Consider the following 26337-nt stretch of genomic DNA (forward strand, 5'->3'; position numbering starts at 1 on the left):
AGATAATCAGCAGGGATGCTGGGAGTCAGACCCCCATAGATCAGATATTGATGACCTGTCCTGAAAATAGGTCATCAATATTGAACTCCCTAAAAGCTACTTACTCCTGGAAAACCATCATTTTCTAATATGCTATTGTATTTTGGAGTTGGACTTGGAGCTTGGTTGAACCTGGGGGACGTTTGATGGTGAATGCAAATAGCTCCAAGATTGATGCCTGTGAACTATAGGAGTGACGCCTGCAGTGTCCTGGATGAGAAGGCACTAAAACATTACTGATGGCACCAGATGTCTGCTATCAATGGAAGCCTACAGAATATATTGTAGATTTGTATATCTTTTCCCTTAAAGACAATTGTTCAGAAAGTGGTGGGAGTCTACACACGGTGCATACCTTTACTGCTTCAGCACATTTGTGTTTTTAAAGCCACTGTAAGATTATGGTAAAGCTATTAAAGATCTATTACATGTAACGGTCCTCATCTTTTAACAAACTAAGTAAACAATTGCAAGAAAATGTTAATTGACTTTTTCAGTGGCTTTTGTCACCAGATATCACTGTGACATGATATCACATTCAAGTTGAGATTTGCTACATCTGTATACATACACACTGGCCATGTTGTATATTTTTCTTTGTGCTCTTTTTGAAGCAATTAACCAATGTCACCGAATGTACAAACTATAGTGGTTTTTCAGACTTATCAGAAAGAATCCACTATTCTTCTTCTGCCTCTCGTCACTCTAGTGCAAATAAGCTGCACATATTGTTATCAGACAGATGTGGATCTGCTGTGTCACTTGAACAGACTTGGTTTGGAGCGTTATCTAAGTGGCCCCCCCTGGTCTTCATCCTTGCAGGGGAACCACCTGGCTGCTAACTCTTGGAGTAGTCTCTGTTCAAGTGACGGCTCCACCACGTGGGTCAAGAGACACTGATGCAGAGCACCAAGGGCTCAGGCAATACCATAGTCAAGGACAGGCTGAGGTCAGGACAGGCTTCGTACATGCGATCTGAGAAACAGTCCACGGTCAGGGCAGACAGCTCAGAGTCAGAACGGAAATTAGACAGAGGTCAGGTCAGGCAACAAAGGTTCACGTCCAGGAAACAGGCAGAAGTAGGTACACGGTCAGAAGAACATAGAATAGTGCACCTTTTACAGCACACTAGTGGTCTAGAACCTATTGTTTAGGCACTTTAACATAGGGGAAGGTAGATGAAGTATATAAAGTACTCCAGGGTAGCAGCCATTGGATGGGGAAGAATAGGGTGTGGGATCCAGACCCATTCATTTCTATGGGGCTGTGCACATGAGCGGTGATTTTCACGCATCACTTGTGCGTTGCGTGAAAATCGCAGCATGCTCTATATTGTGCGTTTTTCACACAACGCAGGCCCCGTAGAAGTGAATGGGGCTGCGTGAAAATCGCAAGCAAGTGCGGATGCGGTGCGATTTTCACGCATGGTTGCTAGGTAACGATCGGGATGGGGACCCGATCTTTAATATTTTCCCTTATAACATGGTTAGAAGGGAAAATAATAGCATTCCTAATACAGAATGCAAAGTAAATTAGGGATGGAGGGGTTAAAATAATTTTTTTTAACTCACCTCATCCACTTGTTCGCGCAGTCCGGCTTGTCTTAATTCTTCTTCTTTGAAGACATGGGAGGAAAAGGACCTTTGGTGACGTCACTGCGCTCATCACATGGACCATGGGACGGACCGTGTGATGAGACCAGTGACGTCACCAAAGGTTCTTTTCCTCCCAGGTCCTCAAAGAAGAAGAAAGACAAGCCAGGCTGCACGAACAAGTGGATGAGGTGAGTTTAATTTTTTTTTTTTTAACCCCTCCATCCCTAAAATACTCTGTATTAAGAATGCTATTATTTTCCCTTATAACCATTCTATAAGGGAAAATAATAAAATCTACACTACGAAGAAGTCCGGGTTTGGGTCTGGGTACCAAACATGCCGATTTTTATCACGCGCATGCAAAACGCATTAAAACGCTTTGCACTTGCGCTGAAAGATTGCGCATTTTCCAGCGACGCACCCGCATCCTATCCGGCCCTCACACGTGACGCCCGTGTGAAAGAAGCCTTAGCTGGCTTCATTCTATCCTCACATTGGGCTCCTAGGAAGAAGCATGTTATTTCTTTGGAAGGAGTAAGGCTACTTTCACATCTGCGTTGTGCTGTCCGGTTCTGAGATCCGGCAGAGGGTCTAAAAACCACAGTAAAACGCTTCAATTGTATCCCCATTCATTTTCAATGGGGACAAAACTGAACAAATTGGAATGTAGTGCACCTGAATGCATTCGGTTCCGGTTTGTTGCGTTCCCATGCCGGACACAAAATCGCTGAAGCAGCGTTTTTGTATGCACCGTGGGAAACTGAAGAAGCCGGATCTGTTTTTTTTCAGACACAGAAAATAGGATCTGGCGCCCATTGACTTAAAATTGTTTGTGCTGGATCCAGTTTCTTCATTTTTAATATAATACAACCGGATCCATTGTGAACAGATGAAGCCAGTTGTAAATTTATAACGGAAGCGGTTTGCTGTGGTTTTGAGATCCCATGCCGGATCTCAAAACTGGACAGCAAAAGCGCAGATTTGAAAGTAGCCTAAAACAGCTGTTAGATATCTTTGGCCATAGACGTCTGATTCTTGCCGAATCCCTTGTAAAGTCAGCTGGATCCACTGGCAAAATCTTTTATCTATGGCCAGGTCTGCAATGAGATGCTTGCACTGTGCTCCTTCCAGAATATATAGAAATTGTATTTAATATCTTCCTAATTTTTAGTGTCATGGCTACATGGTGGGATCGTTCTGTGTATTGCAGTCATATGTACTCATCAACCATCTTTATCTTTTAACACACAGGGCTGGGTGATTTAGCAAAAAAAAAAATCTCAATTTAAATCTCAATTTTCTTATTTCTGTTAATTAAGCTGGAAAAAAAAACCCCCACACGATTATTTTCTGTGTAGAAATAACTTTTCAACGTATATTCAACTTCTATGTGGGGTAGAAATGGAAAAAAAAAACCTCCATTACACCAAGGTTTTTTGGGGTTTTCACATCACGGCATTCATTGTGCGCTAAAAATGACATCGTTATTTTTTTGCGGTCCGCAAAAACGGGTTCCGTGATCCGTGTCCGTTTTTTTCTTCCGTGGGTCTTCCTTGATTTTTGAAAGATCCACGGACATGAAGGAAAGTAAAAAAAAAGTCTTTGGTGTCCGCCTGGCCGTGCATAGCCAAACGGATCCGTCCTGACGCGGCACCTGAGGGGTTAATTGTGCGGATCACAGCCCCCTGTGAGAGATCGGGTGCTGCCAGGCAGCAGGGGGCAGTTATGTTCACAGTTCTTAGTATATTCTAACTTGAAGCGTCCCCATCACTATGGGAACGCCTCTGTGTTAGAATATACTGTCAGATCTGAGTTTTCACAATGTGAAAACTCAGATCTGAAAAAGCTTTTATGCAGACGGATCTGCGGATCCGTTTGTGCGAAAGTAGCCTACGGACACGGATCACGGACGTGGATGACAATCTTGTGTGCCTCCGTGTTTTTTCACGGACCCATTGACTTGAATGGGTCTGCGAACCGTTGTCCGTCAAAAAAATAGGACAAGTCATATTTTTTTGACGGACAGCAAACACGAATCACGGACGCGGATGTTAAACGGTGCATTTTCCGAGTTTTCAACGGACCCATTGAAAGTCAATGGGTCCGCAGAAAATCACGGAAAATGGAACAACGGACACGGATGCACACAACGGTCGTGTGCATGAGGCCTTATTCTGTGGCTTAATACGAATATGGAGATACCAAACTTTTATATATATATATTTTTTTTGTTTTACTACTTTGAAAAAATAAAAACCTTTGGAAAAAAACAACATTTTCTTAGCATCGCCATTTTCTGACAGCTATAACTTTTCTATATTTCCAACCACAGAACTGTATGAGGACTCTTTTTTGCAGGATGAATTTATTTTTTATTGGTACCATTTTTGTGGTATCTGCGACTTTTGAATCACTGTTATTCAATTTTTCGGGAGGGGGGGGTCGAGAATGCGAATCATGTGTTTTTTTTTTCCTGTTACGGCATTCACTGCACAGGAATTTTTCTTTTTTTATATCAAGGCCTCCTGCACACGACCGTTGTGTGCACCCGTGGCCGTTGTGCCGTTTTCCGTTTTTTTTCGCGGGCCCATTGACTTTCAATGGGTCCGTGGAAAAATCGGAAAATGCACCGTTTTGCAGCCGCACCCGTGATCCGTGTTTCCTGGCCGTGAAAAAAATATGACCTGTCCCATTTTTTTCACGGCCAACGGTTCACGGACCCATTCAAGTCAATGGGTCCGTGAAAGAACACGGATGCACACAAGATTGGCATCCGTGTCCGTGATCCGTGGCCGTAGGTTAGTTTTTATACAGACGGATCCGAAGATCCGTCTGCATAAAAGCTTTTTCAAAGCTGAGTTTTCACTTCGTGAAAACTCAGAACCGACAGTATATTCTAACACAGAAGCGTTCCCATGGTGATGGGGACGCTTCTAGTTAGAATACACTACAAACTGTGTACAAGACTGCCCCCTGCTGCCTGGCAGCACCCGATCTCTTACAGGGGGCCGTGATCAGCACAATTAACCCCTTCAGGTGCGGCACCTGAAGGGGTTAATTGTGCTGATCACGGCCCCCTGTAAGAGATCAGGGCTGCCAGGCAGCAGGGGGCAGACCCTCCCCCCCCCCTCCCCAGTTTGAATATCATTGGTGGCCAGTGCGGCCCCCCCCCTCTATTGTAATAATTCGTTGGTGGCACAGTGTGCGCCCCCCCCTCCCTCCCTCTATTGTAATAATTCGTTGGTGGCACAGTGTGCGCCCCCCTCCCTCTATAGCATTAACAACATTGGTGGCCAGTGTGCGGCGTCCCATCTCCCCCCCCCCCATCATTGGTGGCAGCGGAGTTCCGATCGGAGTCCCAGTTTAATCGCTGGGGCTCCGATCGGTAACCATGGCAACCAGGACGCTACTACAGTCCTGGTTGCCATGGTTACTTAGCAATAGTACAATAGTAGAAGATTCATACTTACCTGCTGCTGCGATGTTCGTGTCCGGCCGGGAGCTCCACCTACTGTAAGTGACAGGTCTGTGCGGCGCATTGCTAAATGAACCGTCACTTACCAGTAGGAGGAGCTCCCGGCCGGACACGAACATTGCAGCTCCCAGGTAATTATGAATCTTTTACTATTGTACTATTGCTAGTAACCCGCTGCCACCAATGATCGGGGGGGGGGGGGGGAGATGGGAGGCCGCACACTGGCCACCAATGTTGTTAATGCTATAGAGGGAGGGGGGGCCAATGGGGGGCGCACACTGTGCCACCAACGATTTATTACAATAGAGGGAGGAAGGGGGGGGGGGCGCACACTGTGCCACCAACAAATTATTACAATAGAGGGAGGAAGGGGGGGGCCGCACTGGCCACCAATGATATTTAAACTGGGGAGGGGGGGGTGGTCTGCCCCCTGCTGCCTGGCAGCCCTGATCTCTTACAGGGGGATATGATAGTACAATTAACCCCTTCAGGTGCGGCACCTGAGGGGTTAATTGTGCTGATCACGGCCCCCTGTAAGAGATCGGATGCTGCTAGGCAGCAGGGGGCAGTCATGTACACAGTTTGTAGTATATTCTAACTAGAAGCGTCCCCATCACCATGGGAACGCCTCTGTGTTAGAATATACTGTCGGAAATGAGGTTTCACGATCTAACTCATATCCGACAGTATATTCTAACATAGAGGCGTTCCCATGGTGATGGGGACGCTTCAAGTTAAAATATACCATCGGATTGGAGAAAACTCCGATCCGATGGTATAAAAGGGACTCCAGACTTTACATTGAAAGTCAATGGGGACGGATCCGTTTGAAATTGCACCATATTGTGTCAACGTCAAACGGATCCGTCCCCATTGACTTGCATTGTAATTCAGGACGGATCCGTTTGGCTCCGCACGGCCAGGCGGACACCAAAACGACTTTTTTTTTCATGTCCGTGGATCCTCCAAAAATCAAGGAAGACCCACGGACAAAAAAACGGTCACGGATCACGGAAAAACGGGACCCGTTTTTGCGGACCGCAAAAAAATATGTTCGTATGCAGGAGGCCTAATGCAGACATTTTTGGACATGACGATACCTGGCTTTTATTTTATTTTTTTAAATATATTTTTACTGTTTATTATTTATATGCTTATATATTTTTATATGTAAACTTGGTAAAGGGGGCTGTTATAAACTTTTAATGTTTTTTTTTTTTTTAAACTTTTTTTTAAGAGAAACAATCGGCGAATACGTAGGGTCAATTTTGGTACAATCGATATGGTGATTCTGCCAAACACTGACCGCCAGAATCACTACGGGTGAATTAATCAAATGAATTTGATTAGGGTACTTTCACACTAGCGGTTTTCTTTTCCGGCATAGAGTTCCGTCACAGGGGCTCTATACCGAAAAAGAACTGATCAGTTTTATCTCCATGCATTCTGAATGGAGAGTAATCCGTTCAGGATGCATCAGGATGTCTTCATTTAAGTCATTTTGACTGATCAGGCAAAAGAGAAAACCGTACCATGCTATGGTTTTATCTCCGGCGAAAAAAAATGGAAGACTTGCCTGAATGCCGCATCCGGCATTTTTCCCCATAGGAATGTATTAGTGCCGGATCTGTCCTACCGGCCTGCGCATGCGCAGACCGGTAAAAATGTGAAAAAAAATACAAGACGGATCCGTCTGTCCGCATGACAAGCGGAGAGACGGATCCGTTCTTGCAATGCATTTGTGAGACGGATCCGCATCCGGATCCGTCTCACAAATGCTTTCAGTCACATCAAAATCGGCGGATCTGCCCGCCGGATCACACTGCTGCAAGTGTGAAAGTAGCCTTAGTCGCCCAGCCCTACATTAAATGTTTTTATTTATTTATTTTTTATATTTCTTTATTGTTTTCTCCAAAAAGACAATGACATTATAAAAATACAAGACATACATATATATACCACAAAGATAAGAACAGCGACAAACAAAGAAAAACCAAAAAGGAAAAAAAAAATGGCAAGTAACTGAGACATTGAAATCTCTACTACATAAAAAATAATACTCGTATCCCCCCCCATAAACCCACCCCCCACCCCACCACAGTTGTCATCCTGGGAGTTGAGCGACCCACAGCCTATTCTATGATCTAGCCCGCTGGAGTGGGGTCCGTACTGTCACAGCCTCATCCTGAAATGTTTTAGTAACTAATTGAATTACTCATGTTATAACAATTCTGGAGTATCTATTTTTATGGCTCTATTTTGTGTCATTCCTCTATTATTCCTATTAAAAGGTTATAAATGGTTTGCCAGTAGTCTGCATTAAAGGTCTGGTGTTACTAGTTGGCACTGTGTCCGTGCAGAGCCTGATACTATCCAATCAGTGCTGCCAGTGGCAGGGACCCCCCCCCCCCCCCCCAACTGGTTATTGCAGACAGCTGGCAATTCATCCATAAAATAAAAATGGTAGCCATATATGGAATACCTGTGGGAAAAAAGCCTATACTCACTGCTGCTCCAGCACTCCCCATTCTATGAAGAGATGAAATATGATGTGTTGTAGTGGCATGTGACCTCGCCAGCCATGCAATGGCAGTAGCTGATCACCTGAGAACCTATAGTATTGCATTATTGTCTGTTTAGCAGCCATTACTGATTAGCTGACAGGAGCGTGTGTTTTGCAAAAAATAAATTTAGCGTTTTTGATGCTACACTAATAAAAAGAAATAGTTATTGCTACATTATTACAGTATAACTCCTCATTGTATGTTTTTTTTAATTAATTTTTTATAGCTGTTTGCAAAGGTCGAAAATAATGACACATGTCATTTGTTTGAGAATGGTTTTCGCACACCCAGCAAACAAGAGAGCCATACACTGGAAGCCATGAAACTTGTAGAGCATCGCCTAAAGCAAACACTCTCCAAACTAATCACTCATCTGTTTGGTGAAGGTATGTTCGCATGATTCTATTATTGCAATTTAGAATAGTTTATTTTTTTTAAAATAATGAGCCACCATCTTAGGAAAAGTGGTCCCCAGTACTGCTGCCAACAGAATATTGTATACACAACTTGATATTTATAGCTTATCAAAAAATCTAAACTCATTTGTAGTAAAGTAGCTTTTTACATGTTAAAAGGATTTTCAGGGACTTTCATTTGTTTCATTTAGTATGTCCATTAGTAATGTCCCCCATAGTGGCACCAAGAATTAGTAATGTCGTCCATAGTGGCACCAAGAATTAGTAATGTCCCCCATAGTGGCACCCAGCTGTAATGTTTTGGTTTAGAATTTTTTTTTTATAAAAAAATACTCACCTCAGCCACTTGCACACGCAGCGGCAGTAGCTCCTATCTTGATTGAAAAGGACCTGCACTCAGCGTGATGACGTCACCACGCACACCCAGCACAGGCGCGTGGTGACGTCATTTATGCTCAGTGCAGATCCTTTTTAATCAACAAAGGAGTGACTGCCGCTGTGTGTGCAAGTGGATGAGGTTTTTTTTTTACTCCTAAAAGGCCATATTGTTCTAGTGTACCCATTAGAAAGGTGCACTTATGTCTAAGCGTCCATTAAAAACAGTTCCATTTCAATGGAGTCCGTCTGGCTGTGAAAATGGGCAAAAATAGGACTTTTCCTATTTTTTGACAGCCGCTATTCACTGGATAGGTGATCATACCTTAAGTAGCTTTTGTCCGCATGCCCATTCTCCTGACAGCTATTCCTCCCAACTCCTATTCCTCCCAACTCCCATATATACATTACCTTGAAAAAGTATTCATACCCCTTGAATTTTTTTACGTTGCACCCACAAAATGACATTTATCTTATTGGGATTTTATGTGATAAACCGAAACAAAGTAGCAAGCATGTGTGAAGTGAAAAGAAAATGATACATGGTTTTCAAACTTTTTAATAAATAAAAATCTGAAAAGTGTGGTGTGCATTTGTATTCAGACCCCTGTACTCTGATACCCCTAAATAAAATCCAGTGGGACCAATTGCCTTCAGAAGTCACCTAATTAGTAAATAGAGTCCACTGGTTTGCAATTTATTCTCAATATAACTGCAACTGTTCTATGAAGGCCTCATAGGTTTGTTTGAGAACATTAGTTACAGTGGAGGAAATAATTATTTGACCCCTCACTGATTTTGTAAGTTTGTCCAATGACAAAGAAATGAAAAGTCTCAGAACAGTATCATTTCAATGGTAGGTTTATTGTAACAGTGGCAGATAGCACATCAAAAGGAAAATCGAAAAAATAACTTTAAATAAAAGATAGCAACTGATTTGCATTTCATTGAGTGAAATAAGTATTTGAACCCCTACCAACCATTAAGAGTTCTGGCTCCCACAGAGTGGTTAGACACTTCTACTCAATTAGTCACCCTCATTAAGGACACCTGTCTTAACTAGTCACCTGTATAAAAGACACCTGTCCACAGAATCAATCAATCAAGCAGACTCCAAACTCTCCAACATGGGAAAGACCAAAGAGCTGTCCAAGGATGTCAGAGACAAAATTGTAGACCTGCACAAGGCTGGAATGGGCTACAAAACCATTAGCAAGAAGCTGGGAGAGAAGGTGACAACTGTTGGTGCGATTGTTCGAAAATGGAAGGAGCACAAAATGACCATCAATCGACCTCGCTCTGGGGCTCCACGCAAGATCTCACCTCGTGGGGTGTCAATGGTTCTGAGAAAGGTGAAAAAGCATCCAAGAACTACACGGGAGGAGTTAGTTAATGACCTCAAATTAGCAGGGACCACAGTCACCAAGAAAACCATTGGAAACACATTACACCGCAATGGATTAAAATCCTGCAGGGCTCGCAAGGTCCCCCTGCTCAGGAAGGCACATGTGCAGGCCCGTCTGAAGTTTGCCAATGAACACCTGAATGATTCAGAGAGTGACTGGGAGAAGGTGCTGTGGTCTGATGAGACCAAAATAGAGCTCTTTGGCATTAACTCAACTCGCTGTGTTTGGAGGAAGAAAAATGCTGCCTATGACCCCCAAAACACCGTCCCCACCGTCAAGCATGGGGGTGGAAACATTTTGCTTTGGGGGTGTTTTTCTGCTAAGGGCACAGGACAACTTATTCGCATTAACGGGAAAATGGACGGAGCCATGTATCGTGAAATCCTGAGCGACAACCTCCTTCCCTCTGCCAGGAAACTGAAAATGGGTCGTGGATGGGTGTTCCAGCACGACAATGACCCAAAACATACAGCAAAGGCAACAAAGGAGTGGCTCAAGAAGAAGCACATTAAGGTCATGGAGTGGCCTAGTCAGTCTCCGGACCTTAATCCAATCGAAAACCTATGGAGGGAGCTCAAGCTCAGAGTTGCACAGAGACAGCCTCGAAACCTTAGGGATTTAGAGATGATCTGCAAAGAGGAGTGGACCAACATTCCTCCTAAAATGTGCGCAAACTTGGTCATCAATTACAAGAAACGTTTGACCTCTGTGCTTGCAAACAAGGGTTTTTCCACCAAGTATTAAGTCTTTTTTTGTTAGAGGGTTCAAATACTTATTTCACTCAATGAAATGCAAATCAGTTGCTATCTTTTATTTAAAGTTATTTTTTCGATTTTCCTTTTGATGTGCTATCTGCCACTGTTACAATAAACCTACCATTGAAATGATACTGTTCTGAGACTTTTCATTTCTTTGTCATTGGACAAACTTACAAAATCAGTGAGGGGTCAAATAATTATTTCCTCCACTGTATCAAACAGAATCATGAAAACCAAGGAACCCATCAGACAGGTCTGGGATAAAGTTGTAGAGAAGTGTAAAGGAGTACGGCACAACTGAAAACCTACCAAGACATGGCCGTCCACCTAAACTGACAGCCCAGGCAAGGAGAGCACTAGTTAGAGAAGCAGTCAAGAGGCCCATGGTCACTCTGGAAGAGCTGCACAGATCCACAGCTCTGGTGGGAGAATCTGTCCACAGGACAACTATTATTTGTGTACTCCACTAATCTGGCCTTTATAGAAGAGTGGCAAGAAGAAAGCCATTTTTGAAAGCAAACCATAAGAAGTCCCATTTGCAGTTTGCCATATGCCAATGTAGGGGACATGGCAAACAAAGTGGAGGAAGGTGCTCTGGTCAGATGAGACCAAAGTTGAACTTTTTGGCCTAAATTCAAAATGCTATGTATGGCGGAAAATTAACACTGCACATCACTCTGAACACACCATCCTCACTGTGAAACATGGTGGTGGCATTCCGTTATTCATTCTGTCATATTAGAAGTCTATGGGCTGCAAAACGGATCCGTCCCGTTCCCGTTATGCAGGAGAGGACTCCCCTGCATAACGGAAATGGGACGGATCCGTTTTGCAGCCCATGGACTTCTATTATAACGGAATGCCTCTAAAGGCATTCCGTTATGCATTCCGTCATAGAATTGCGTTATGGTCCGTGGTAACAGAATCCATAACGCAATTCACCTTTTACCAGCAAACAAAGCATTAATGAATTCCAAAATATGAAATTCGCTCATCTAGGGTTGTTGCGGGTATCGAAATTTCGATACCCAATCGATACTTATGTCCCGGTATCGATACGATACCGGGATTTCCATTTTTTCGATGCTGGGCTGCGCTTCTGCGCAGTCTAGTATCTCTGAACATAAGCTCGCTGCTGTCGGCGCGCTCATGTTCTCTCAGCAGCACGGGGAGAAGGAAGCCGTCCTCCCTCCCCCTGTGCTGCTGCCACCAATGAGAAGAGAGGGGCGGGCGCACTGCGCCACCAATGATACGACTTTTCCTACATAGAGCGGCGCCCAGCGATGTCCCAGCACTCACTATTATTCCTGGGCGCCGCTCCGTTCACCTGCTGTGCCCTATTACTGTCTCCTCTCCTGCTCCACATGCTGATTACTATCGGAGCGATGAGAAGAAGACATCAGCTTCACTAGTGGGCGTTCCTTCTTCCTGCGCTGTGATTGGACAGCGCTACAGCCAGGGAGAAGGAACGCCCACTAGTGAAGCCGTTGTCTCCTCCCCATTACTCCGATAGTAATTAACATATGGAGCAGGAGAGGAGACAGTAATGGGGCACAGCAGGCGAACGGAGCGGCGCCCAGGAATAATGGTGAGTGCTGGGACATCGCTGGGTGCCGCTCTATGTAGGAAAAGTCGTATACTTAAAGTCTGGACCCAGGAAAAGTACACTTTAACACATAATACAGGAGGCGGGTGCCGGCAGCAGAATCACATTGCCGGCCCCCTGCCCCTGACAGGGAGCTCCGATCAGTGGCAGTTAACCCCTCAGGTGCGGCACCTGAGGGGTTAACTGCCGCTGATCTGCCAGTACCCACCTCCTGTATTAAGGGGTAATTATCATTTGTGGTGCAGTGTGCCGGCCCCTCTCAACCCCCCAGTATTAAAATCATTGGTGGCAGTGGCCACCGGGTCCTCTCCCCTCCCCCTCATTTGTGGTGCAGTGGCAGCTTCTGATTGGAGCCCCAGCAGTGTAATCCTGGGGCTCCGATCAGTTACCATGGCAGCCAGGACGCTACTGAAGCCCAGGCTGCCATGGTAACATCCCTGATGCTGTGTGCACAGAGCAGCAGGGACAGTGTGAAGTCCTATTCACCCTGATAGAGCTCTATCAGGGTGAATAGGACAAGGGATGAAAGATCCTAGGTTCTGGCCCCAATAGTTATTAAATAAAAAGTGTAAAAAAAAAACGCCCACCAAAATATTAAGTATGAATCACCCCCTTTTCCCAATTTCACATATAAAATGTATAAATAATAAACATATCACATATCGCCACGTCAGAAAAGTCCAAACTATTAAAATATAAAAAAAATCTATGCGGTGAACGCCGGAACAGAAAAAATAAATAAAAACTGCGTGATTCGCCATTTTTTAAAATGCGGAATGCACGTGGCTTTTTTGGTTTATTTTTTACGCATGGTATCGAGTATCGCAATACTTTTTCATGGTATCGAAACCGAATCAAAAATTTGGTATCGCAACAACTCTATGCTCATCTCTACTGACAATGTCTGTACAGTATAAAGTGCTTGTGCATTAATGTAGGAGTTATTTGTGCCTACTGATACTCACTGTATTATAGACAGACCAGTAGGTTGGCATAGGTATTGAGATTGATTGCACAACAGCACGTCTCACCACTCCTCGGGGTCCTTTCCGATGTGCTGTGATTTGTAGTGCTTCGGCGGCAGGAGCGTTGATGTTCCTTGGTCAGATCGTGCTTCTCTCCAGTCTCTGCTTGCCTCTTTGACCGGCTGCACCTTACAGTTCTCTTCGCGTGTGCGTTCTTTGTATATGGAAATGCCGGACTTGCTTGAATGACGCCGATATAGTACCTTTAACAAGCAGCGCCAGAAGATCTTGATCTATAACTTGATGTATAGGACATTGATCTAACCGCCTTTAGCATATTTATAATAGCCTTATATGCGTGAGCGCCGCATCTAGGCAAACAATAAGGGGTCGTGACCGCAATTAGCTATTTTTTTTGGTGTCGTTTTTTGTCATATTTGTATGTTGCTGCTTATATTAATGTCACTGTGAGCCAGCCATACTTGCTTGATTGTTTGGTTTTAGCTAAGTGGTAGTAGCCGGCTGCGCTCCAGCATTTTGATCTGGTGAGCTTTCCCTTCTCTTGAAAATTGCTGTTCAGGCGCTCTCCATACAATCTGACTGAGCTTGAGCTATTTTGCAAAGAAGAATGAGCAAAAATGTATACAGGTATGCTTGTGCATTCATCGGGAAGTGGAGAATAAATTGTTAATCCTGATACTTCTTTCCCAACATCTGCGGTTGAGTCGGAGCACCCCCATACACATAAGATAGTTGGACAATCCTACCACAATTGGCATATTCACACGATTGGCATCCGATGTGTATGAGCACCGCTGGGTCAATCATCTCCTCCAACCTCTCTAAATAAACACGTGAAGGAATTTTCCAAATGTGCATGAAAACAAAAGGGTCAGTTAAAAATTCAACTGTTCAGTGATTGGCTGCCGCGGTCACATGTTGCTGGCATGACGTCATTGCACCAGAGCAGCAGCGCTGGAATGGCATGAGGATTTACCAGGGAAGTATCATTTTTCCCTGTTTGCGCCTCCTTGGGCAAATTGTGCCAGATCCTGGCAAATTCTTTAGTTTTTTGTAGTCAGGACTTTCATGAAGCCAGTCCAAACCTTTACAGTAGTCTTCCCATTTCTGAGATATTGATAGGATATGCCATAAATGTCCGTTGGTGGTTCTGTGTCAGGAATTGGGCTCTGCCATGAATGGAGAGGATGCTACACATGCAGGGTTTTCTCCATTCACTGCTATGGCACTTCCTAAATTCACCGAGTGTCATTGGTATCTGATTGGTCAGGATCAGACTCCTGGCACCTCTGCCGATCAGCTGCGGGGCACTCGGATGGACTCTGCAGCCTCTTCATAGTATAGCAAGCACTATGCTGTACATTGTATGGCGGCCGTGCTTGTTATTGCAGTTCAATCTCATTCACTTGAATGGGTCTGAGCTGCAGAAAGGCCATGTGGCCGATCAACATAACTTCACAGGTCCTGTCACATGGTTGATTGTGGGGGTCAAGGGGGTTGGACCCCAAAAAAAAGACATATTGTTGACCTATCCTGAGGATATTCTCAGTAAACCCCTTTAAGGCTCTGTTCACTTGTCTGTTGGAGGCTTTATTGCACACAGTGTTATTGCGTCACATTTTATGGAAAAAATAATCAGTTATTCAGAACTATTCTTCACAAATCATTCACACCTGGTGGAAGCCATGATAAGTCAGTGCCATCTCTCTGGCGCTGTCAGTATGTGTCTTATGATGGTTTCTGTGATAAATCATCTGTCTGTCTACTTATCTGCCTGTCTGTCCACCCATCCATCTCATATCTATCTATCTTCATCCATTACATCTATCTATCTACAGTGGATATAAAAAGTCTACACACCCCTGTTAAAATGTCCGGTTTCTGTGATGTAAAAAAAATGAGACAAAGATAAATAATTTCAGAACATTTTCCACCTTTAATGTGACTTATAAACTGTACAACTCAATTGAAAAACAAACTGAAATCTTTTAGGTAGAGGGAAGAAAAAATATAAAAATAAAATAATATGGTTGCATAAGTGTGCACACCCTTAACCGCCTCCCGACCGCCTAACGCAGGGATGCGTCCTGCGGGCGGTCGGTTTGTTCCTCGTTGACGCATCGGCGCATCATCTCGCGAGACGCGAGATTTCCTGTGAGCGTGCGCACACAGGAGCGCTCGTTCACAGGATCGGAAGGTAAACAAGCTGATCTATAGCCTGCCAGCGGCGATCATTCGCTGGCAGGCTGTAGATCCGATTTTTTTAACCCCAGAAAGGTATATCAGACGCTGTTTTGGTAACAGTGTCTGATACACCTGCTACCTGGTTCTCTGGTGGTCCCTTTTGCTTGGATCGACCACCAGAGGACACAGGCAGCTCTGTAAGTAGCACCAACCACCACCACACTACACTACACCCCCCCCCCCTGTCACTTATTAACCCCTGATCACCCCATATAGACTCCCTGATCACCCCCCTGTCATTGATCACCCCCCTGTAAGGCTCCATTCAGACGTCCGTATGTGTTTTGTGGATTCGCGGATCCGCAAAACACGGACACCGGCAATGTGCTTTCCGCATTTTGCGGATCCGCACATTGCCAGAACTATATAGAAAATACCTTTTCTTGTCCGCAATTGCGGACAAGAATAGGACATGTTCTATATTTTTGCGGAACGGAAGTGCGGACCCGGAAGTGCAGATCCGCAATTCCGGATCCGAGCGGGACAAAGTCTGTCCCCATAGAAATGAATGGGTCCGCAATTCCGTTCCGCAAAATGCGGAACAGAATTGTGGACGTGTGAATGGGGCCTAAGGGTCCCTTATCACCGCCAGTTAGTTAGCCACTTGTTAGGTAGTTAGCGCCCACCGCACCGCAGTCGCTGATTAGTGTCATCGCTATCGCTAATACCATATAGTATCTGTAAGTGATCAAGACTGATCGCAATCAGATCTATATCAGTACATTAGGGTCACCTTAGGCTCTACAAAAAACGCAGTGTTCGCCCGATCAGGCCTGATCTTGTGCGCACACTTGCGTTCAGTCCGCCCCACCGCAGTGTCAGAAATGTATTTTTTTCTGATCACTGCAAAAACACCGTAAAATCGCTGCGGCGCTATAAAGATCACTTTTGAGCTTTTTGGATCTTTATTAGCGATCACAGCTTTTTTTTTTTTTTGCACTTTTTTTGGCAGAGATTTTTTTATCCACATTGATCGATGCGAATGAAGAAATCTGTGCCTTTCATTTTTTCTTTCAGCCAGAGGCTGAACGAAAAAAAAAAAATCTCATTACCCGTATGCTCAATATAAGGCCTCATGCACACGACGTGCCGTTTTTTGCAGGTCCGCAAACCGGGAATGCGCAAAAAACAGAAGGCGCCGTGTTGACTTGCGCAATTTGCGGAACGGAATGGGCGCCGGCAATATAAATGCCTATTCTTGTCTGCAAAGCGCGGACAAGAATAGGACATGTTATATTTTTTTAGCGGGGCCGCGGAACGGAGCCACGAATGCGGACAGCACGCGGAGTGCTGTCCGCATCTTTTGCGGCCCCATTGAAATGAATGGGTCCGCATCCGGCGGCTCGGATGCGGACCCAAACAACGGTCGTGTGCATGAGGCCTAAGGAGAATAGCAGAAACTCCTAATGCTGGCCATACATGTAATGATTGCGGAGACCCTCAAATGCCAGGGCAGTACAAACACCCTACAAATGACCCCAAGGTATTCGCTGAGGGGCATATTGAGTCCATGAAAGATTGAACTTTTTGTCACAAGTTAGCGGAAAGGGAGACTTTGTGAGAAAAAAATAAAATAAAAAATTTCCGCTAACTTGTGCCAAAAAAAAAAAATCTTCTATGAACTCGCCATGCCCCTCACGGAATACCTTGGGGTGTTTTCTTTCCAAAATAGGGTCACATGTGGGGTATTTATACTGGCCTGGCATTTTGCCATGACATCTTTCTGTTGTAAAATTTTTCAAATAAAACTACATTTCTATATACATTTTTCTCTAAATTTATTGTTCTACATGTCTTTGATAAAAAAAAAAAATGCAATAAGTGTATATTTATAGGTTTGGGTAAAAGTTATAGCGTTTACAAACTATGGTGCAAAAAAATTATTTGACTTATTATATTATATTATATATTATAATATTACATATTATTATATGACTTTCTGAGCACCTGTCATGTTTCCTGAGGTTCTACAATGCCCAGACAGTAGAAACACCCCACAAATGACCCCATTTCGGAAAGTAGACACCCTAAGGTATTCGCTGATGGGCATAGTGAGTTCATGGAAGTTTTTATTTTTTGTCACAAGTTAGCGGAAAATGATTTATTTATATATATTTTTTTTCCTTACAAAGTCACATATTCCACTAACTTGTGACAAAAAATAAAATTTTACATAAACTCACCTCACGAAATACCTTGGGGTGTCTTCTTTCCAAAATGGGGTCACTTGTGGGGTATTTATACTGCCCTGGCATTTTAGGGGACCTAAAGCGTGAGAAGTAGTTTGGAATCCAAATGCGCAAAAAATTCCCTGTGAAATCGTAAAGGTACTCATTGGAATTTGGGCCCCTTTGCGCACCTTGGCTGCAAAAAAGTGTCACACATGTGGTATCGCCGTACTCAGGAGAAGTAGGGCAATGTGTTTTGGGGTGTCTTGTTACATATACCCATGCTGGGTGAGAGAAATATCTCTGTAAAATGACAACTTTGTATAAAAAAATGGGAAATGTTGTCTTTTACAGAGATATTTATCTCACCCAGCATGGGTATATGTAAAAATACACCCCAAAACACATTGCCCTACTTCTCCTGAGTACGGCGATACCACATGTGTGACACTTTTTTGCAGCCTAGGTGCGCAAAGGGGCCCAAATTCCAATGAGTACCTTTACGATTTCACAGGGAATTTTTTACGCATTTGGATTCCAAACTACTTCTCACGCTTTAGGTCCCCTAAAATGCCAGGGCAGTATAAATACCCCACAAGTGACCCCATTTTGGAAAGAAGACACCCCAAGGTAGTTCGTGAGGTGCATGGCGAGTTTATGTAAAATTTTATTTTTTGTCACAAGTTAGTGGAATATGAGACTTTGTAAGGAAAAAAAAATATAGAAATAAATCATTTTCCGCTAACTTGTGATAAAAACTTCCATGAACTCACTATGCCCATCAGCGAATACCTTAGGGTGTCTACTTTCCGAAATGGGGTCATTTGTGGGGTGTTTCTACTGTCTGGGCATTGTAGAACCTCAGGAAACATGACAGGTGCTCAGAAAGTCAAAGGGCCAGATTTATCATTACTCTGACAGCTCACTCCACTTTAACATATGGCTAAAGTCAGTTTTAGCCAAGTCAGATTTATGATCGGCCCTTTAAGACTGTAATAAATGTGGTTTGACGGTAGCAGTTTATCCGTCAGTAAGCAGCTTTACAAAAGTCGCACATCTTTACGAAAAAGTCGCACGTTTTTTATGAAAAAGTTGCACGTTTTTTATGAAAAAGTCGCACGTTTTTTATGAAAAAGTCGCATGTTCTATTAAAAAGTCTCATAAGATAAGCATGGTCCTCACTGGAGTGAAATTGCAACTTTTTTGCGACTTTTTAAATAGTCCCAATAGTAAATCTGTCTAGAGATTAATTTACATAAGAAAACACGCCCACTTTCGGAAAACTGGCGAGCATAGTGCAGAGCAGAAAAAAGTCACAAATTTGTGCGCAGTTTTAGCATTTGGGACTTTTTTTGGGACTTTTTCACTCCATTATTCTGACCTGAGCTAATGATAAATCTTGCCCAAAGTGCGTAAATTAATTTTTTTGCACCATAGTTTGTAAACGCTATAACTTTTACCCAAACCAATAAATATACACTTATTGCATTTTTTTTTTATCAAAGACATGTAGAACAATAAATTTAGAGAAAAATTTATATAGAAATGTAGTTTTATTTGAAAAATTTTACAACAGAAAGTGAAAAATGTCATTTTTTTTGCAAAAATTTCGATTAATATCAAAAAAAGTAAAAATGTCAGCAGCAATGAAATACCACCAAATGAAAGCTCTATTAGTGATAAGAAAAGGAGGTAAAATTCATTTGGGTGGTAAGTAGTATGACCGAGCAATAAACCGTGAAAGTAGTGTAGTGCAGAATTGTAAAAAGTGGTCTGGTCATTAAGGGGGTTTAAGCTAGGGGAGCTGAGGTGGTTAAACTAATACTTTGTTGAAGCACCTTTTGATTTTATTACAGCACTAAGTCTTTTCGGGTATGTGTCTATCAGCATGGCACATTTTGACTTCTCTTTGCAAAAACACTCCAAATAAGTCAGATTGCGAGGGCATCTCCTGTGCACAGCCCTCTTCAGATCACCCCACAGATTTTCCAATGGAATCAGGTCTGGGCTCTGGCTGGGCCATTCCAAAACTTTAATCTTCTTCTGGTGAAGCCATTCCTTTGTTGATTTGGATGTATGTTTTGGGTCGTTGTCATGCTGAATGATGAAGTTCTTCTTCATATTCAGCTTTATAGCAGAAGCCTGAAGGTTTTGTGCCAATATTGACTGGAATTTGCAACTGTTCGGCCCCTTTCACACGAGCGAGTTTTCCGCGCGGATGCGTTGCGGGAGGTGAACGCATTGCATCCGCACGGAATCCTGACCCATTCATTTCTATGGGGCTGTTCATCACATGAGCGGTGATTTTCACGCATCACTTGTGCGTTGCGTGAAAATCGCAGCATGCTCCTCTTTGTGCGTTTTTCACTTAACGCAAGCCCCATAGAAATGAATGGGGTTGTTTGAAAATCGCAAGCATCCGCAAGCAAGTGTGGATGCGGTGCGATTTTCACGCATGGTTGCTAGGAGACGATCGGGATGGAGACCCGATCATTATTATTTTCCCTTATAACATGGTTATAAGGGAAAATAATAGCATTCTGAATACAGAATGCAAAGTAAAACAGCGCTGGAGGGGTTAAAAAAAAATAAAATCATTTAACTCACCTTAATCCACTTGATCGCGATGTCGGCATCTCCTTCTGTCCCCTTTACTGAATAGGACCTGTGGTGAGCATTAATTATAGTTCAAGGACCTTTGATGACGTCACTCCGGTCATCACATGGTACGTCACATGATCTTTTACCATGGTGAATCACCATGGTAAAAGATCATGTGACGTACCATGGTAAAAGATCATGTGACGTACCATGTGATGACCGGAATGACGTCACCACAGGTCCTATTGCTGCGCAGAGATCAGATGAAGCCAGTGTCACAACCAGACAGCTGAGAAGCTCTGACAGAAGCCTTTCAGAACCTCCTCCTTGAGTTTTCTTTGTTTTGGTTTCAGTTCCTCATCTCGTTAGCCTCTCTCAGCTGTCATGCAGTTGGACTGATTGCTTCCCTTTAAATTCCTTACCTTAATGCAGTAGTGTGCGGCTTATACAACTTCCTGGAGTGTGTGTGCATGCTGTTCCTATATCCCAGTCTTCTGCAAGATAAGTGCTGTATATTTATTTGTGATTTTCTGTTTGCTGGATCTTAGGAGACCCTGACTCCCTCCGTGTCTAGTGTAGGGAGCCGGTGGTCGTGTCCCCTCACTATTGTAGGGTCTTCAGGTGTTAGATAGTTGAGGTACGTGGATATGCGACCATCCACCTTTGGGGTGTTTGCATAGGCCTTAGCAGTCAGGGAGAGTGTGCCAGGTCTCATGCAGGGGTCTCCCTTTTGTTCCTTAGTTGTGGATCCAGTGAGTCATAGATTATTTACATTGTCTTGTTTCCTGTACACCATCCGTGACAGCCAGAAGGAGATGCCGGGCCGCGAACAAGTGGACTAAGGTGAGTTAAAATTTAGTTTATTTTTTTTTAACCCCTCCAGCGATGTTTTACTATGCATTCTGTATTCAGAATGCTATTATTTTCCCTTATAACCATGTTATAAGGGAAAATAATACTATTTACAGAACACCGATCCCAAGCCCGAACTTCTGTGAAGAAGTTCGGGTTTGGGTACCAAACACGCGCGATTTTTCTCACGCGAGTGCAAAACGCATTACAATGTTTTGCACTCGCGCGGAAAAATCGCGGGTGTTCCCGTAACACACCCGCACATTTTCCCGCAACGCCCGTGTGAAAGAGGCCTTCATAATTCCCTCTAGCTTAACCCCTTAAGGACTCAGCCCTATTTCACCTTAAGGACTTGGCCATTTTTTGCAAATCTGACCAGTGTCACTTTAAGTGCTGATAACTTTAAAACGCTTTGACTTACCCAGGCTGTTCTGAGATTCTTTTTTCGTCACATATTGTACTTCATGACACTGCTAAAATTGGGTCAAAAAAGTAAAATTTTTTACACCAAAAAAATACCAAATTTACCAAACATTTGGAAAAATTTCAAAATTTCAGTTTCTCTACTTCTGTAATACATAGTAATACCCCCAAAAATATTGATGACTTTAGATTCCCCATATGTCTACTTCATGTTTGTATCATTTTGGGAATGATATTTTATTTTTTGGGGATGTTACATTGCTTAGAAGTAAATTTTGAAATTTTTCAGAAATTTTCCAAATTTCTATGGACCAGTTCAGGTCTGAAGTCACTTTGTGAGGCTTTCGTAATAGAAACCACCCAAAAATGACGCCATTTTAGAAACTACACCCCTCAATGTATTCAAAACTGATTTTACAAACTTTGTTAACCCTTTAGGTCTTCTACAAGACTTCATGGCAAATGGACATAAAATTTAAGAATTTCGATTTTTTTTTGGGAAATTTTTTCAATATAATTCATTTTTTCCAGGAACAAATCAAGGGTTAACTGCTAAACAAAACTCAATATGGGTTGCCCTGATTCTGTAGTTTGCAGAAACACCCCATATGTGGTCGTAAACTACTGTTTGGCCAAACGGGAGGACATAGAAGGAGGGGAACGCCATATGGGTTTTGGAAGGCAGATTTTATAGGACTGGTTTTGTTTATACCATGTCCCATTTCAAGCCCCCCGTGGCACCCCTAGAATAGAAATTCCCAAAAAGTGACTCCATCTAAGAAAGTACACCCCTCAAAGTATTCAAAACTGGGTTTACAAACTTTGTTAACCCTTTAGGTGTTCCACAAGAGTTAATGGCAGATGAAGAAAATTTTGGAATTTCAATTTTTTGGAAAATTTTCCATTTTAACCCTTACTTTATTACTGGACAAAATGGGTTATTAGCCAAACAAAACTCAATATGGGTTGCCCTGATTCTGTAGTTTGCAGAAACACCCCATATGTGGTTGTAAACTACTATTTGGCTAAACGGCAGGACATAGAAGAAGGGGAACGCCATATGGTTTTTGGAAGGCAGATTTTGCTGGACTGGTTTATTTACACCATGTACCCTTTCAAGCCCCCTGATGCACCCCTAGAGTAGAAACTCCATAAAAGTGACCCCATCTAGGAAACTACGGGATAAGGTGGTTGTTGTTTTGGGACTATTTTAGGGTAAATATGAATTTTGGTTGCTCTATATTACACTTTTTTGAGGCAAGGTAACAAAAAATTGTAATTCTAAAATTGTTTCTACATTCGCTATTTAGCTTTGTGGAACACCTAAAGGGTTAACAAAACTTGTAAAGTAACTTTTGAATACCTTGATACATCATGGGGGGGGCTTCTAATGGGACATGGTGTAAATAGACCAGTCCATCAAAATATGCCTTCCAGAAACCATATGGCGTTCCCTTCGATCTATGCCCTGCCGTGTGGCTATATAGCCATTTACGACCACATATGGGGTGTTTCTGCAAACTACAGAATCGGGGCAATAAATATTTAGTTTTGTTTGGCTGTTAACCCTTGCTTTATTACCGGAAAAAATGTATTCAAATGGAAATTTTTTAGTTTTGGCACCGTTTTTATTTTAGATTTTTAACACTGTTATTTTTATAGGGCACATTCTTACGGCTGCGGCGATACCTAATATGTCTACATTTTAAAATTAATTTGATTTTACACTATATTATGATTTTTGGGCTGGTGGTGGGGGGGGGCGGGCAAGTGGCAGTAGGGGTCCTAGAGTCTCAAAGCTAGAAAACAATAAATTTAGATAAAGTGTTTTTTTTTTTTTTTCCTAACTAACTTTTCCCTTCTATCCCTGCCTAACGGTGCCTCTCCCTCACTGACCCTAACCTACCTGGAGGGTGATGGGTGCCGACGACAGCGGGATCGCAGGAGCTGGTGAGGATGGTGCAGGTGCTGAAACAGGAAGAGGAGGGGAGAGAGGAGCGCCGAGAGTTTGAATCTCCCTTAATCAGCACCACGGCCAACACCGCCTCTCCCAAATGCTCGGACTGTGATTGGTGGTGTGTAATCACACCACCGATCACAGTCCTTTTCTGGTTCATCGGGTCACCGGAGACCCGAATGGACCGGAAACGCAGCAAACCGCAGGTCTGAATTGACCTGCGGTTTGCTGCGATCGCCGATGTGACAGGATGCCCGCTAAATGATTTCAGCGGACGACATCTTGCGATTAACCCCCGCCGCGCCGCAATCGCGATTTAAAGTTAGGACGTACCGGTACGTCCTGAGTCCTTAAGGACTCGGCAAACGTGGCGTACCGGTACATCCTAAGTCCCTAAGGGGTTAACTAAGGCCCCAGTTCCAGCTGAAGAAAAACAGCCCCAAAGCATGATACTGCCACCACCATGCTTCACTGTGCGTATGATGTTCTTTTGGTGATGTGCAGTGTTGTTTTTGCGCCAAACATATCTTTTGGAATTATGGCCAAAAAGTTCAACCTTGGTTTCATCAGACCATAACACCTTTTCCCACATGCTTTTGGGAGACTGGCTTGGATGTTTTTCTTAGTAAGAAAAGGCTTTCGTCTTGCCACTCTACCCCATAGCCCAGACATATGAAGAATACGGGAGATTGTTGTCACATGTACCACACAGCCAGTACTTGCCAGATATTCCTGCAGCTCCTTTAATGTTGCTGTAGGCCTCTTGGTAGCCTCCCAGACCAGTTTTCTTCTCGTCTTTTCATCAATTTTGGAGGGACGTCCAGTTCTTGGTAATGTCACTGTTGTGCCATATTTTCTCCACTTGATGATGACTGTCTTCACTGTGTTCCATGGTATATCTAATGCCTTGGAAATTCTTTTGTACCCTTCTCCTGACTGATACCTTTTAACAATGAGATCCCTCTGATGTTTTGGAAGCTCTCTGTGGACCACGGCTTTTGCTGTGGGATACGGAAAGACCAACTAGAGCAGCTGAACTTTATTTGGGGTTAATCAGAGGCACTTTAAATGAGGACAGGTGTATGCTGACTCCTATTTAACATGATTCCGAATGTGATTGCTTAATTCTGAACACAACTACGTCCCCAGTTATAAGAGGGTGTGCACACTTATGCAACCATATTATTATTATTTATTTTTTTTGTTTTCTTCCCTACACCTAAAAGATTTCAATTTGTTTTTCAATTGAGTTATACAGTTTATAGGTCACATTAAAGGTGGAAAAAGTTCTGAAATGATTTATCTTTGTCTCATTTTTTTACATCACAGAAACCTGAAATTTAACAGGGGTTTGTAGGCTTTTTATATCCACTGTATTTATCTATCTATCTATCTATCTATCTATCTATCTATCTATCTATCTATCTATCTATCTTCATCCATTACATCTATCTATCTATCTATCTATCTATCTTCATCCATTACATCTATCTATCTATCTATCTATCTATCTTCATCCATTACATCTATCTATCTATCTATCTATCTATCTATCTATCTATCTATCTATCATACCTCCCTCGATAAGACCCTGTATATAATAGTGCTGTAGACATGGTGCTGGGGGTGATTTGCTTGCGGTGGTACGGAAGTGGTGAGACTATAAATGGCTGCAGTGACGCCTCATATTCTGCCATGTGAGGTGCTGGGAACAAGCAGATGCCCAGTGGCCGCCAGTCCTTCCCACTTCCAGTGAATGACAGGACTCCTGCTATCTTCTTGGCCAGTAATGGGAGAAATGTGACATGTGATGGACGGGCTCTCACAGACTGTCCGCACTGGTTCTTTGTAAATTGGTGGAGACATGAGCGCCTTGTCTTGTATGAAGAATTATGCAGTAGGATACATCTGTCTGATCTCTATAATAGTGCATTTTATTCTACACAGGACTGGAGATTAGATGGGTGGACTGTTACTTCCCCTTCACTCACCCATCTTTCGAAATGGAGATCAAGTTTCAGGGAGAATGGATGGAGGTATTAGGATGTGGTGTCATGGAGCAGGAGTTAGTGAATTCAGGTAAGGACATCTTGGCTTTCTACCGTATACGGAAAACAAAAGCATGGACTGCCGTTGTAGAATCTGAATATTTTGAGAGCGGTGCTCCTGTCACCTCTCCTGACATGTCTAGTAGTAACTAGTTGCATTCCTCATGTAACAAAAATTCTGGAAAATCTATTCTTATTCCTCTATTATACCTACAAGAAATGAATGAATGCATGAATGAATTGCCAGCAACCCCCAATGAAGGTTCATCTGACTGTTACCACTTAGCGGTGTATCTCTGTACAGACTGCCACTGAAAGCTCCATTGGCTAATGTCAGACTGTGTAGGGACACCCCCCAACCAGTAATACCCAGTTGGGTCTTTATTGCAGACTGTTAGTTATATTCGTTTATACATTTCTAGTAGGAATAATAGAGTAATGGCACACCATAGAGTCATAAGAATAGATGCTCCAGAGTTGTCATCACATGGGGAATGCGTTGTAGCGACTACAACAGACATGTCAGGAGAGGTGTCAGGTCCTCTTTAAGGCCTGGACTGCACTGCGACTTTTTGTAGTGCGACTGATTGATCTTAACTATTTAACTACAGCTGTATTCCAAATGAATCTTTTTGGACTGCAAGGTCATTCAATAGTTAAAAACAATAAGTCGCGCTACAATAAGTCGCAGTGTATTCCGGGCCTAAAGGTGTTGTCCCACAGAAAGTTATGTGATTGCACTGATATAGTTTGATTACCACACCAACTGACCTCTGACACCCCTATGATCCTGAGAATGAAGGGGCCGCAGCGTTTGTTTAGCG

At 43.1% G+C, this 26337-nt stretch overlaps 1 protein-coding gene across 2 annotated transcripts in view; it reads left to right on the top strand.

Annotated features, from left to right (window-relative positions):
• Window positions 1–26337, top strand: part of FARS2 (phenylalanyl-tRNA synthetase 2, mitochondrial) — a 539960-nt gene that overhangs the window by 260372 nt on the left and 253251 nt on the right. For both annotated transcript variants that reach the window (XM_040432849.1, XM_040432848.1), the window contains exons 4-5: window positions 7900–8059; window positions 25413–25544. In XM_040432849.1, coding sequence (XP_040288783.1) covers window positions 7900–8059; window positions 25413–25544 — 292 coding nt within the window. The remainder of the gene's footprint in view (window positions 1–7899; window positions 8060–25412; window positions 25545–26337) is intronic.

Source organism: Bufo bufo, chromosome 5 (assembly GCF_905171765.1).
Source record: "Bufo bufo chromosome 5, aBufBuf1.1, whole genome shotgun sequence".
Classification (NCBI taxonomy): Eukaryota; Metazoa; Chordata; class Amphibia; order Anura; family Bufonidae; genus Bufo; species Bufo bufo.